We start from the raw sequence: 14,441 nt of genomic DNA, 5'->3' as shown, positions 1-14,441 counted from the left end.
TTTTTGTGGAAAAATTGATTTCTCTGGAATATTTGCAATTTTGATTCACTTCGATTGACTAGTTCATGTTGGTGCATGTTTTTCTTGCACTAGAATTCATTTTTAGTCTTCAGACTTTGAGTTTTTGTTTTAAGTTGTTTCCTGATGAGAGGTAAAATGTTTCTCTCAACTTTTAATAGAAAAAATTAAAGGGTGTGTCACACCCTTTAATTTTTTCTATTAAAAGTTGAGAGAAACATTTTACCTCTCATCATAACAAAGACTTATTTTCACAAGTTCATTATAATACTTAACTCATAATTTAAGATATGAAGTATGACATATTAATCATAATCTATTTTTTAAAAATAAAATATTATAGGACCCCTATATAAACCCTCCGCGCCTTCATCTTAATATTCACGCTCGTCTTCATCCTCATATATTCACCGCTTCCGCGCCTGTAAGTTGGCATTTAAACTTTATAAACAAATTTTTCTTAATCTAAAATTATTCTTTTATATGATCTTATCAACAATAAGTGTTTTCATATATTATTTAATGTACACTAGTTATTTTACTTAATATTGATCAAATCATTCATCAATTGATAATGTCAATTCACTAGGTTCTTTTGGCATATGAGGCTAAGGAATGACCGAGGTGGTGATTTATTTATTTATCGTATTGTTGAATTGTAGTACTACTTAATGAAATTGATAGATTAAATAGTGTTGGGTATTATTCTGACCACCTTACATATCTGTAATCATTACACTGGATTTAAGTAAATGTTACATTTGAATATCATGAATCTCCTTAGTCATCCATAGTTTAACATAAGAATGACATTAATAATTTTGTTGACCTTGGGCAAGTCTCTGTGTTGTCTAAATATGTCCACACTCATGTATGTACAACTTAGACCTCATTAGGATCGTTTTAATCAATCTAAACTCGGACCCTGGGTTAAACTATTGCTAATCATATTTAAATAAAATATTGGACTCCTAAACTAACTTTTTTGTCATTATGTTTCTCGCACATCATGCAGCAAGATAAAAAATAGTAATTAGATGAACTTATTATGGTTCAAAGGAAAATTCTAAAATGAAAGAGGTGCGAACATATAATACTATAAAATCAGATCCCAAAATATAGAAATTTTGTATAGCATATCAGACATTGAAAGAATTGAAATTATTTTAAGAGATAAAAGGTCATCAGCACTTCAATGACCAAAAAACAATATTAACTTTCATAAATCAGCAATCCATCCAACTGCTTATGCACAGCTTGATTGTATATAGTTTGAAGTTACAAAGACATCTCAAAGAGTCATGTCCAGAAATGAGAAAAAGAGGAGATGAATTTTTCAATAAAGAAAAAAAAGGCAACAATGATTATTATGATGATATGATAATATTTTTCATCCAATAATACTGAAAATAAAAAAAGGGACATTAGCAACTTATCGCCTCATATAATGGAATGGAAAATTGAAGCTGAGAATGCATGTTTCGTCATCCGTCATTTTAATTTTTGTCATCCGTCATCGTCCATGGCAACAGACAGATGACTGAACAGAGGGATTTTCGTCATTCGTCATTAGTCATCCGTCATTCGTGACGAATAACAGATGATAAAAATGAAGGACGAATGATGGAAATAACAGATGACAATTACAGATGACGCTCAGTGCCGCTGCCCACCCCCCCTTCCTGTGCTCACGCCGCCATCCAACCCCCGTCCCTCGCTGCCGCGCGCTGTTGCAACTAAATTGGGTGGTCACTGAGAAGTTGCGACTTTGAATTAAAAAAAAGCTAAACATCTAAGTCAGAATTCAATCGAATGTAACTTATCTAGATAGATGGGCGTAAGAGCTTTCTGAGAAAATTTGACGCAGAGAAACAATTTCACGGACAGATAGAGACATGCTTAGATGCGAAGATAGACTGATGGAAGGAGACATTGATAGTTAGAAAGATACATAAATCGAATGCTTAGATGAGAGAGGGCAAGAGGCGATGACTGCACAGGGGGAGAAGGGACAGATGGAGAGAGGGAGAGAGGCAATATACTGAGAGGGGGGCGAGAGTCAAAAGATGAAGAGGGGCCAGCGGACAGCCGAAGAGGGGGAGAACGAAGGAGAAGAAGGGACATATGAAGGGACAGACGGGGGGGGGGGGGGGGGTCAAAGACGTTCGTTCCATCACCGTGATGTCCGTTCCATTCCGGTTTTTTTCGTGGACGATTGACGGAACAGAAGAATGACGTACGTCAGATGATGATGGAACCGTGACGAATGACAAAAATGACAGAAAATTTTTCCCTGGACAGATATCGGAACGGAAGTCCGTTCCGTTCTGTTCCGTCTGCTCAAAACCATCATTCGTTTTTGTCCTCCAGCTCTACCAGTTTATCAAAAGGAGTACTATAATGTGATCAAACAGATAAAATTCATAAAAAGGTGTTTAACCTGGATTACATTTCCACCTATGTTGGGAGTAAAATAAATAGCTAAATAAATATTTTTTGGTTAATAATTTATTATTTATTGATCTTTATCTCCCACAACAAAATCTTGTCATTTGTAAGGTCCATAAAATTTATCTTAAGTAATATTAATAGATGTTTCCATAAAGTTTTGGTGATAAAAATAAATATATTATTATAGTTATTTGTAAGGTCCATAAAATTTTTCTTAAGTAATATTAATAGATGTTTCCATAAAGTTTTGGTGATAAAAATAAATATATTATTATATATAATCCATTTCAGGACATATTTTTATGGGGAGGCAAGAAAAATGATGGAGACTAGCTTTTAAAACACATATTCAATCACTTGACTGATATTTATTTACTAAATTATGCGTTCCCTTTATTGATAAATTGGATTATATTTATGGCATACCAGGTTAATTATGGTATTATGTCTTTATATTTATCAGCAAATGCTAAGGTTAAGAAGATAACTAATAACAAATATAATGGATTGATGATATTGTAAATGAAGTTCAAACGTAGTTATAATGTGTTTTCCTAAAAGTATAATTTCAGTTGTTGAAAATGAATAAGCTATTGGAAGTGGAGCATCCGGATTATATTTTGTATCATGAGGACAGAATTAATTTCAAGGCAATGTGAACTAAAATCCACAAAAAATGTGATGCATTTATAAAAATTAAAGGCATGATATTCTATTTATATTTAATGATATTGTCTCTCATTCATATGGACAAGGGATTAATGCCCTTAAATCATTGATAGAGTTTAGATACCTTGGATAAAATTGAAAATGGATGACTATGATGTACCCCATCCTTACCCATGTTATCCTCATATTTTTTGGATATGTAAAGACCTTTTAAATACTTAAACTCATTTTTTTGGTGATAAAGCTTGCTATATGCCCATTGAAACTAGCAAAGTCAATATGGACCATTGATGAAGCTACATTAGATATTAATAAAGTAGGTGGAAAGTTCAATGTCAAAAGTCTGAGAAATCATAAAAATGAAGTATGTATGCTTATATGTGTAAGTTTTTGGTCATGATTTATAATTGAATTTCATTTGCGTTGATGAAAAAATAAAACAAATTGCAGATTTAAAACTAAATAAAAAAATACTGATGATCTGATCATAGTTTATTGAATTAATTCACTACTATTTTATTAATTAAACCATACCATTTTATTAAAGGATGTCCATTCTCTATGTGTACCCATACTATTCTCCAAAAAATGGATCATATTGTTTTCATATTGATCAGTGCCACCAAACATCCACAATTCTTCCCCTTTCATCATCACCGATAGGGGAGGGTACAGGAGAAGCAAGAGAGAAGAAGCAGGGCCTAATGAGAGAAATATCACGGGTGTATTTTGTGGGTTTATATCCTTTATACTGAATGGGTTTTGTTTACAGAAACCCTTATAATTTACGTATAATATACAGCATCAAATAAACATTTGTGTGATTCCTAGCCCATTTACTAGTCTAGTTAATGACTCGAAAGGCCCAAAAATCTTTATTGACTCTCCCACTTAATTATCTATATCCAACTTAAACTAATTAATCAAGGATTTATTTAGCAACATAGTAGGTAGAGTCACCAACATATTAAGTGCTAAGCTACAACACATGCTCCAAAAAGTACAAAGGATTTCATCAATTATTTCATGGAACATTTTCTTCGTCAGTTACCATGCATGAATAACCATTATTTCATGCAGCATTCTTTGGGCTGACTTGGGGTATGGTCAACTATCAAACATTAATCAGTCATCCTAGTAATTACTGATGCACTAGGACATCATCAGATAACTCTTCGTTTAATTTTTCTAGTTCCTTGGTCAGGGACTTTATTTTTTTTATCATCTTCCTTGACGTGTGTACTCCATACTGCAGGGTAGCTACTCTATCTTCAACACATATCATTAATAAGAATATAAAGCCACAAAAACTAACCGGTTATAATTATTAAGCACTTGGAGGTCATTAATAAGAACATTCCTTTGAATCAACTTGGCTGAAAGGTATACAGCCATCCAAGGGTTTGTTTAAATCAATTTAATGAAACTATTTCCATAAAAAACACCCAGAATCTATCCCAAGTATATCCACACAAATGGCAAAGATATCAACTATTCTTATCATATGAGGAAGATTAAATAATAGTATTCTATCCAGATATTTTGATGTCCTTGAATAAAGTATAATGGTTGAGGATTTATGATTAAAGATAACCAATCCCAGCATAAATATCATTGGACTGATGCATATGAATGAATATTATTTTTTCAAATGAATTCTGAACGAGATGTGACACGTGCAATTTTATTTTCAGGCAACATAATTCCATCAATATTTATGAAAAAAATTCTATAACTATAGATGACTTGCCACAATTTTTGTGGTTTGGATCCATTCCTCAGCTCTCTCTAATTAGGTTAGATCATTCCAATTAGTGTATTAATGAACAGTAGTTTATTTGCAACTTAAAATGTTGAGGGCCTACATAGAGTCGCTTAAGTTTTCAAAATTTTAAAATATATGCTCATTCACGCTTGCATTTGATATTGTGCGCCGCTCATAGAAAAGATGACTGCATGGGAGAGGCAAGATTAGCTCTTTTGTTTTTATCCACCAAAAAACTAACATTATTTATAATTAATATTTATTCTCTTATAAACCGAGCTTATTTTCAACTGGAAAAAATCCCCATAGCATGCATAAATGAGGCAATACATTGGCATTCATAGACTGATTGCAAGAATGACTTTATTTTGGTAATTTTAGATGACTATTTTCTTTAATCATGAGGCTAAGGACAGAATGGGACTAGTAAAAATAGAGAAGAGTATGAATAAATTACATAATAAGTTAGTTCTGAATTCCTTTCTATCTGAGCTCTGAAGATAAATGAATGCCACTACATGGTTATGGAATGCAAAGAAAGATGATTTTAATGAATGTTCAAGTTTAAACTTTATTGCCTAAATTAAAAAAAAACTGTTCAAACCTTGAACAACAAATTTAGACAAAATTTTAACTCACCATTACAAATTGGAAAAAATATCTAGAATGCATACGAACATCATCAAGTGATAGGGTTTGTCATCATCCGCAGGTGGCTAATCTTCATCCGCTGGAGTCATGATCATGCTTGTCATCGTTATCTGTCTTTCTCAACCCTTTGCTAGTTGTCATCCTCATCACTCTATTTTTAAATATGATTTGTAATTCATAAATAATATTATTTTAGCTTCTCATATGATTGAAAATAGAATACAACTCTTACTGTCTCTCTTTCTCTATCTATCTATCTATCTATCTATCTCTCTCTAACATTTGCTACCTCGTTGAGGAAGCTTCCTCTCTTAGTCCGTATTTCTGTCGACCAATGGATAGAGATAGAGAGAGAGAGGAGAGAGAAAGCGAAAAAGAGAGAGAAAAGAGTCAGAGAGAGCGAAAGAGAGAGAAAGAGAGAGACAGTGAGAGAGAAAGAGAGAGACATAAAAAATAGAGGGAGAAAGAGAGAGGGGGGAGAGAGAGCGAAAAAGAGAGAGAAAAAAGTCAGAGAGAGCGAAAGAGAGAGACAGAGAGAGAGAAAGAGAGAGACAGTGAGAGAGAAAGAGAAAGAGATACAAAACATAGAGGGGAGAGAGAGAGAGAGAGAGAGAGAGAGAGAGAGAGAGAGAGAGAGAGAGAGAGAGAGAGAGAGAGAGAGAGAGAGAGAGAGAGAGAGAGAGAGAGAGAGAGGAGAACAGAGAGAGGGAGAGAGAGAGATAAAAAGCCTGAGAGACAGAAGGAGAGATAACGAGAGCGAGAAATAGAAAGAGAGAAGATAGAGAGAAGAGAGGAGAGAAAGAGAGAAGAGAGGCAGCGAGAAAGAGAAAGAAAGGGAGAGAAAAAGAGCGAAAAAGAGAGACACAGAATGAGAGCGAGAAAGAGAGAGAAGTCGAGAAAGAGGGAGACTGAGAGACAGAGGGATAGAAAGACTGAGAGAGAGCCGAGAGAGAGTCAAAGAGGCGAAGGAAGAGATAGAAAGACTGAGAGAGAAGGAGCGACAGAGAGAGAGAAGTGAAGAGAAAAAGGGAGTCAGAGAAAGAGAGAGTCAGAGAGACAGAGCGAGAAAGAGAAAGAGAGACAGGAAGAGATAGAGAGGGACAAAGAGAAAAAGAGAGAGAGGGATAGAGAGAGAGAAAGAGAGACAGAGGAAGAGATAGAGAGGGACAAAGAGAAAAAGAGAGAGGGATAGAGAGAGAGAAAGAGAGACAGAGGAAGAGAGAGAGAGGGACAAAGAGAAACAGAGAGAGAGGGAGGGAGAGAGAGAAAGAGAGACAGAGGAAGAGAGAGAGGGACAAAGAGAAAAAGAGAGAGAGGGATGGAGAGAGAGAAAGAGAGACAGAGGAAGAGAGAGAGGGACAAAGAGAAAAAGAGAGAGAGGGATGGAGAGAGAGAAAGAGAGACAGAGGAAGAGAGAGAGAGAGGGACAAAGAGGAAAAGAGAGACAGAGGAAGAAAGAGAGAGGGACAAAGAGAAAGAGAGAGAGGGATGGAGAGAGAGAAAGAGAGAGAGAGAGGGACAAAGAGGAAAAGAGAGACAGAGGAAGAGAGAGAGAGGGACAAAGAGAAAAAGAGAGACAGAGGAAGAGAGAGAAGGGACAAAGAGAAAAAGAGAGACAGAGGAAGAGAGAGAGGTACAAAGAGAAAAAGAGAGGCAGAGGAAGAGAGAGAGAGAAAGAGAGAGAGAGGGACAAAGAGAAAAAGAGAGACAGAGGAAGAGAGAGAGGGACAAAGAGAAAAAGAAAGGCAGAGGAAGAGAGAGAGAGGTACAAAGAGAAAGAGAGACAGAGGAAGAGAGAGAGAGAAAGAGAGAGAGAGGGACAAAGAGAAAAAGAGAGACAGAGGAAGAGAGAGAGGGACAAAGAGAAAAAGAGAGACAGAGGAAGAGAGAGAGAGAGATACAAAGAGAAAAAGAGAGACAGAAGAAGAGAGAGAGAGAAAGAGAGAGAGAGGGACAAAGAGAGAGAGAGACAGAGGAAGAGAGAGAGAGAAAGAGAGAGGGACAAAGAGAAAAAGAGAGACAGAGGAAGAGAGAGAGGGACAAAGAGAAAAAGAGAGACAGAGGAAGAGAGAGAGGGACAAAGAGAAAAAGAGAGACAGAGGAAGAGAGAGAGAGAGAGATACAAAGAGAAAAAGAGAGACAGAGGAAGAGAGAGAGAGAAAGAGAGAGAGAGACAGAGAAAGAGAGAGAGAGAAAGAGAGAGGGACAAAGAGAAAAAGAGAGACAGAGGAAGAGAGAGAGAAAGAGAGAGGGACAAAGAGAAAAAGAGAGACAGAGGAAGAGAGAGAGAAAGAGAGAGAGGGGGACAAAGAGAAAAAGAGAGAGAGAGGAAGAGAGAGAGAAAGAGAGAGAGGAAGAGAGAGAGGAAGAGAGAGAGGAAGAGAGAGAGAGAGAGAGAGAGAGAGAGAGAGAGAGAGAGAGACAGAGAGAGAGAGAGAGAGAGAGAGAGAGAGAGAGAGAGAGAGAGAGAGAGAGAGAGAGAGAGAGAGAGAGAGAGAGAGAGAGAGAGAGAGAGAGAGAGAGAGAGAGAGAGAGAGAGAGAGAGAGAGAGAGAGAGAGAGAGAGAGAGAGAGAGAGAGAGAGAGAGAGAGAGAGAGAGAGAGAGAGAGAGAGAGAGAGAGAGAGAGAGAGAGAGAGAGAGAGAGAGAGAGAGAGAGAGAGAGAGAGAGAGAGAGAGAGAGAGAGAGAGAGAGAGAGAGAGAGAGAGAGAGAGAGAGAGAGAGAGAGAGAGAGAGAGAGAGAGAGAGAGAGAGAGACAGACAGACAGACAGACAGACAGACAGACAGACAGACAGACAGACAGACAGAAAAAGAGAGAGACAGAGAGAGAAATACAGAGAGAAAGAGAGAAAGTACAGAAATACAGAAATACCGACTACCGAGACAGAGACAGAGACAGAAAGATAGGAAGTAGGATAGAAGCAAAACCAAAGGAAAAGCCACGCCCAAAAAGAAAAAAAAACAATTCCTTGAACATCAATCAACCCATGGACAGCCCCAAAACAAACAAACAACCCAACAATAAATAACCCATCATCACCATCATCATCATCTGAACACCAATCAACCCACGAAGAGCAGACAAGCAAACAAGCAAACAAACCAATAATAGATAACCCATCATCATCATCATCATCTGAACACCAATCAGCCCATGAAACCCAAACAAACAAACAAACAAATAAACAAACCAAAAATAAATAACCCATCATCATCATCATCTGAACACCAATCAGCCCATGAAACCCAAACAAACAAACAAACAAACAAATAAACAAACCAAAAATAAATAACCCATCATCATCATCATCTGAACACCGATCAACCCATCAAGAGCAGACCCAAACAAACAAACCAATAATAAATAACCCATCATCATCATCATCATCTGAACACCAATCAACCCATCAGGAGCAGACCCAAACAAAACAGACCAATAATAAATAACTCATTATTATCATCATCATGAAATCATCAAATGATCATGATCATGATGACTCATCTTCTCCTCCTCCTCCTCGCCCCGACAAGACGATTCACCAGCGCCAGCGCATTGCTCGTATACTTCCTCGTCCGCCGCACCCCCCTCACCACCGCCCGCCCCCCCGCCCACGTGGCAACCCCGTCCGCACACGTGTCCTCGTTCGTCAGCGCCGCGCTCAGCCACGTCTGCGCGTTGCTGACGTGCCACGCCACGTCGGCGCCCCTCGCCGCGCGCAGCAGCGCCACCTCGGCGGCGGCCTGCTGACTCAGCTCGACGGCGTCGCCGAGCGACTCTTCGCAGTCGGCGAGGGCGGCGGCGGCGCGGCCGTCGGCGGCGGCCAGCGCGCTGACGTGGCTGTAGAGGACGCTGACGTGGGCGATGCTGACGTTGGCGGCCACGTGGGCGAGTCGGAGGGGGTCGGCGCAGGCGTGGAGGCGGAGAGAGGAGAAGCAGAGAGAAGGGTAGAGAGTGGAAGAGCAGATCTTCCGGAGGGCTTTTGTGCAATTTGCCTCTTCTGGGCTCGCCGTCGCCGCCGTGAGTACCGCCGCCGCCGCCGCCGCCCAGAGGAAGGCTCGTTGCGCCGCCGCCATCGTTGTTTCTCTGTGAGGAGAAGAAAGAGAGAGAGAGAGAGAGAGAGAGAGAGAGAGAGAGAGAGAGAGAGAGAGAGAGAGAGAGAGAGAGAGAGAAGGGTGTGGAGAGGGAGAGAGAGATTGGGAATATATAGAGAGAGATTTGGAGGGAGATGTTGAGAAGGATCGAGAGGGGGATAGAGAGTGAGAGAGACGTGGATAGAGAGAGAGAGGTGGAGAGAGAGAGACGAGGATAAAGAGAGAGAGAGGGAGAGAGATTGATTCAAAAGTAGAGAGATGGATAGAGGGGAAGAGATGGGTAGAGAGAGATTTGAAGAGACATGTTGAGAGGTGGATGGAGTTTAGGAGAGAAAGAGAGAGTTTATGGAGAGAAGGGCGTGGGGATGGAGAGAGATATTTGGAATGACATATTGAGAAGGATTGAGACGTGGATAGAGAGAGAGAGGCGGATAGAGGGAGAGAGAGAGACGTAGATAAAGAGAGAGAGAGAGGTGGATAGAGGGAGAGAGAGAGACGTGGATAGAGGGAGAGAGAGAGACGTGGATAGAGAGGGATGTGTATAGAGAGAGAGGGAGAGAGATTGATTCAAATGTAGAGAGAGGGATAGAGGGGAAGAGATGGGTAGAGAGAGATTTGAAGAGACACGTTGAGACGTAGATGACGTTTAGGAGAGAGAGAGTTTATGGAGAGAAGGGTGTGGAGATGGAGAGAGAGATTTGGAGTGACATGTTGAGAAGGATTGAGACATAGATAGAGAGAGAGAGAGACGTGGATAGAGAGGGAGAGAGAGAGATTGATTCATATGTGGAGAGATGGATAGAGGGGAAGAGATTTGGGCGACATGTTGAGAAGGATTGAGGCGTAGAGAGAGCTTAGGAGAGAGAGAGAGAGAGATTTATATGTAGAGAGATGGATAGAGGGGAAGAGATTTGGGCGACATGGTGAGAAGGATTGAGGCGTAGATAGAGTTTACAAGAGGAGAGAGAGAGAGAGAGTTTATGGAGAGAAGGGTGTGGAGATGGAGAGAGAGATTGGTAAAATGTATAGAGCGATGGGTAGAAAGAGATTTGAAGAGACATGTTGAGACGTAGATGGAGTTTAGAAGAGAGAAAGAGAGAGTTTATGCAGAGGAGGTGTAGAGATGGAGAGAGAGAGGTTGGTAATTATAGAGGGGGAGGAATAAAGAGAGAAAGATAGACTTGGAGTGAAATGTTGAGAAGGATTGAGACGGAGAGAGAGAGAGAGAGAGAGAGAGAGAGAGAGAGAGAGAGAAAGAGATTTGGGGTGACATGTTAAGAAGGATTGAGACGTAGATAGAGCTTAGAAGAGAGAGCGAGAGAGAGATAAAGAAAGAAAGAAAGAGAGAAAGAGACTAATTCAAATGTAGAGAGATGGATAGAGAGGAAGAGATTTGGGGTGACATTCTGAGAAAGATGGAGACGTAGATAAGTTTAGAAGAAAGAGAGCGAGAAGGATAGAGAGAGCGAGAGAAACAGAAATAGAGAAAGGGAGATACTGAGAGAGAGAGAGAGTAATAGAGAAAGGGAGAGACTGAGAGAGAGAGCAATAGAAATTGAGAGAGGGAGAGAATGAGAGATAGAGAGATAGAGAGAGGGAGAAAGAGATGGAGTTAATTGAAAGAAGGCTGGAGATGAAGCGAGAGATTGATGACTATGTTGAGAGATGGAGAGAGAGGGATAAAGAGAGAGAGATTTGGAGGGACATGTTGAGAAGGATTGAGACGTGGATAGAGTTTAGGAGAAGAGAGATAGAGAGAGAGAAGGGCGTGGACTGTGGAGATATTCGAAGAGATGGATAGAGAGGGATAGAGAGAGAGGATTTTTGGAGTGACATGTTGAGAAGGATTGAGTCGTTGATTGAGTTTAGAAGAAGAGAGGGAGAGGGAAAGAGAGATGGAGTTTATTGAGAAAAGGATGCGGAGATTTAAAAAGAGATGGATAGATATGTAGAGAGAAGGATAAAGAGAAAGAGATTTGGAATGACATGTTGAGAAGGATTGAGACGTATATAGAGTTTAGGAGGGGAGAGAGAGAGAGAGAGAGAGAGAGAGAGAGAGAGAGATATGTTGAGAAGAATTGAGACGTAAATTGAGTTTAGGAGGAGAGAGAGAGAAAAAAATCTCCAAAAGATACATGGATGGAGAGAGATAGGAAAAGACATGAGATAGCGGTTGGATAGAGGTTGTTGTCTGGGATAGTTCTAGAAGGAGAGAGAGAGAGAGAGAGAGAGAGAGAGAGAGAGAGAGAGAGGAAAAGACATATATGCTAAGAAAGAGACATCTGGAGAGAAGGGTAAATAGATGGAGAATGAGATATGTAAAGAGAAAAACAGATTAACAGACATAATGATAGAAGGAGATGTATAGTGATGGGTAAGAGAAGAGATTTTGATAGTGAGATAGAGCCAGGCATATAGAGATATATGCACTGAGATATATAGAGAGAGGACCAGATAGAAAGGTGGACAGAGACAGAGAAAGATAATAGTGAGATGGATAGAGCTTAGAGAGTTATAGAGACAAATGACACAAGTAAAAATAGAGATGTGGTTTACACATGTTTTTAAAAACTCATAATATTTTTATTTCAAAGTTTTATAGTCATTTTCAATCAATTTCATCATGTCTTCCATTGCCATTCAGTCTCAAAAGGGTCATCATCATCCACCTGTTAAAATCACCATAATAAATCATCGTCCTTTGTTAAATCCCAAAATTGGATGGAAATATTTGGTGATGCAGATGTTTAATGATAATCTTTATTCTAAACCTATACAGTTATTGTATGAGTAAAAGCGACACTAGAGAATGATAATTGGTAATTCATATATTTGTATTCAAGAAGATAAATGTAAATTGATCTTTTTAGCATAAGATTAAAATAATGTATTATCAATTCATAACTTTATTAGCTTGAACTAAACCCAGCTGGCCATCCAAATAGCACCCGGGGAGTATTATTAATACCTTTAAACTGAGGTTATACGATTTATTCTAAATGTCATAAATGATCTATGAACCCGTGTTAATACATTATCACTTGATTTAACTCATTGATGGGACAGAGACTACATATTCTTAGAATATATTATAATGCAGATGGAAATCCTTTAAAACCAAGTGTGATGAGCTTGTTCCATGTGCATACATAATTATGAAGATGTCTTCATTCTGACAGAAATGTTAAGGTCGAAAAACCTTTAATTGAATATCATGTTTTCAGGACATGAATTTGATAGATGATTTCACATTGAGAAAATTTATTAACGTTTCTTGAATAACTTATTGCGATAAAATCTTAGTTTTGGGAAAGGTTTATGAAAGTTCTGGTTTGTTAAAATGACATCTTTATATTTTTAGGTCACACGAGTTAAAGGTTTTTGTAGACATCAGATTTCATGTGATGGATAAAAGCATAAATTTTTTCCAAAATCTTAAATGTAAATTAATAATTAGAAATGATACGACAAGTTATGTCCAAAATTTCAAATGTTAAGTAATATATGAAAATAATATTACAAAGTAAACTTTCCTCAAAAATATCTTATCAATACAGAAATTCAGTTGGAAGAGAAAAGACCTCTAAATGTTTCCTTAATAACATATTCATATGTTATAAATGAAAGGGAAAATAATTTTTCTCCCCCCTCTTATGCTTGCCTGTAAAATGAAAAGCCTGCCCTCTGAGATTCAACAACAAAATTCTGATAATAGATAGTGAATATACTAGAAGATTATTAATCCTCTTTAGAATATAATGAATTATTTAATTCTTTTGAAACTAGGGATTATAGAGATAAACAAACTTACTAACATTTCATATAAGATTGAAATCCAAAATTCTTTTATTGATATCTAGGAATATTTGGCTTATATCTGAATTCTATTCTGATTGCTTATTAAATGATTACATTTTTATCTTTATAGCTAACCTGTGGGTAAATAAAATTAATTTTAATTCAATTAAGAATAATATGGGATGAAAGGATATCACAATCCTTGAGTAAAGAAAAAAAACAACATAAATCATCACATTTTGAAGATAAAATATTAAAAAAATAAAAAATTAAAATAGGTATGTTATATATTTTTTATTATTTCTGGTTAATAAAATGAAGAGATTCAGCCTCCTAAAATGATTTGAGATAGAGTAATATAAAATTAACTATTAAATATTTCTTGAGAAATTATTTAAGGCAAATAGTGTAATTTAAGAAGTAGAGATAGACTTGATAGTAGCAGATAATTGGATATCTTAATGCATTGAAAATTTTACGTTATTTTTTAATTGAGAAATAAGTAGGTGATAAAATAAAATATCAAAGCATTTAAGGTTTTAAAATTAGCAGGTTTCATAGGATTTTGGTGACCATGTTATGAAAGATAAATGTCACTCGATATATGGTTGAGATGATCTATCCCAAAATCATATTTATGGAGAGATAGTGGGACAGTAAGGTCTCTTTAGGGATTTTCTGAAGAAATTTGTATGAATCTTTGGTTGGTATCAAGGCCAACTGCCAATCATCTTGGTTCATATCACAATTGTGTAAGTGGCCCTGATGTACAAGATACATAAGATATCTTTTGGTTTCACAATTATGTTTTAGCAAGAACGTCGGCTTGAGTAACACAAATATTGGTGAGACTTCAGCCAAAGAGTCATCACAATAGAACCTAAAAAATAATTACCCTAACAAAATAAGTCCATAAAAATGCATTTTGTGTGAAATGTTGTATTTTGTACCCTAGGTATGAGAGGAGAAACACTCAAGGAAAATGATGCATTGCAGC

At 37.7% G+C, this 14,441-nt stretch overlaps 1 protein-coding gene across 1 annotated transcript; it reads right to left on the bottom strand.

The window, feature by feature from the left end:
* Positions 1–8,898: 8,898 nt before the first annotated feature.
* On the bottom strand, positions 8,899–10,016 carry LOC144711351 (pectinesterase 3-like). Its single transcript, XM_078585331.1, has one exon. It carries the CDS (start codon positions 9,626–9,628, stop codon positions 9,053–9,055), a length of 576 nt encoding a protein of 191 aa, XP_078441457.1. The 5' UTR covers positions 9,629–10,016; the 3' UTR covers positions 8,899–9,052.
* Positions 10,017–14,441: the final 4,425 nt, after the last annotated feature.

The sequence above is a fragment of the Wolffia australiana genome, chromosome 13 (assembly GCF_029677425.1).
Source record: "Wolffia australiana isolate 7733 chromosome 13, ASM2967742v1".
In the NCBI taxonomy this organism is placed as follows: domain Eukaryota; kingdom Viridiplantae; phylum Streptophyta; class Magnoliopsida; order Alismatales; family Araceae; genus Wolffia; species Wolffia australiana.
Note: the sequence above shows the minus strand (reverse complement) of the source record. Positions and strands in the feature narration are given on the sequence as shown.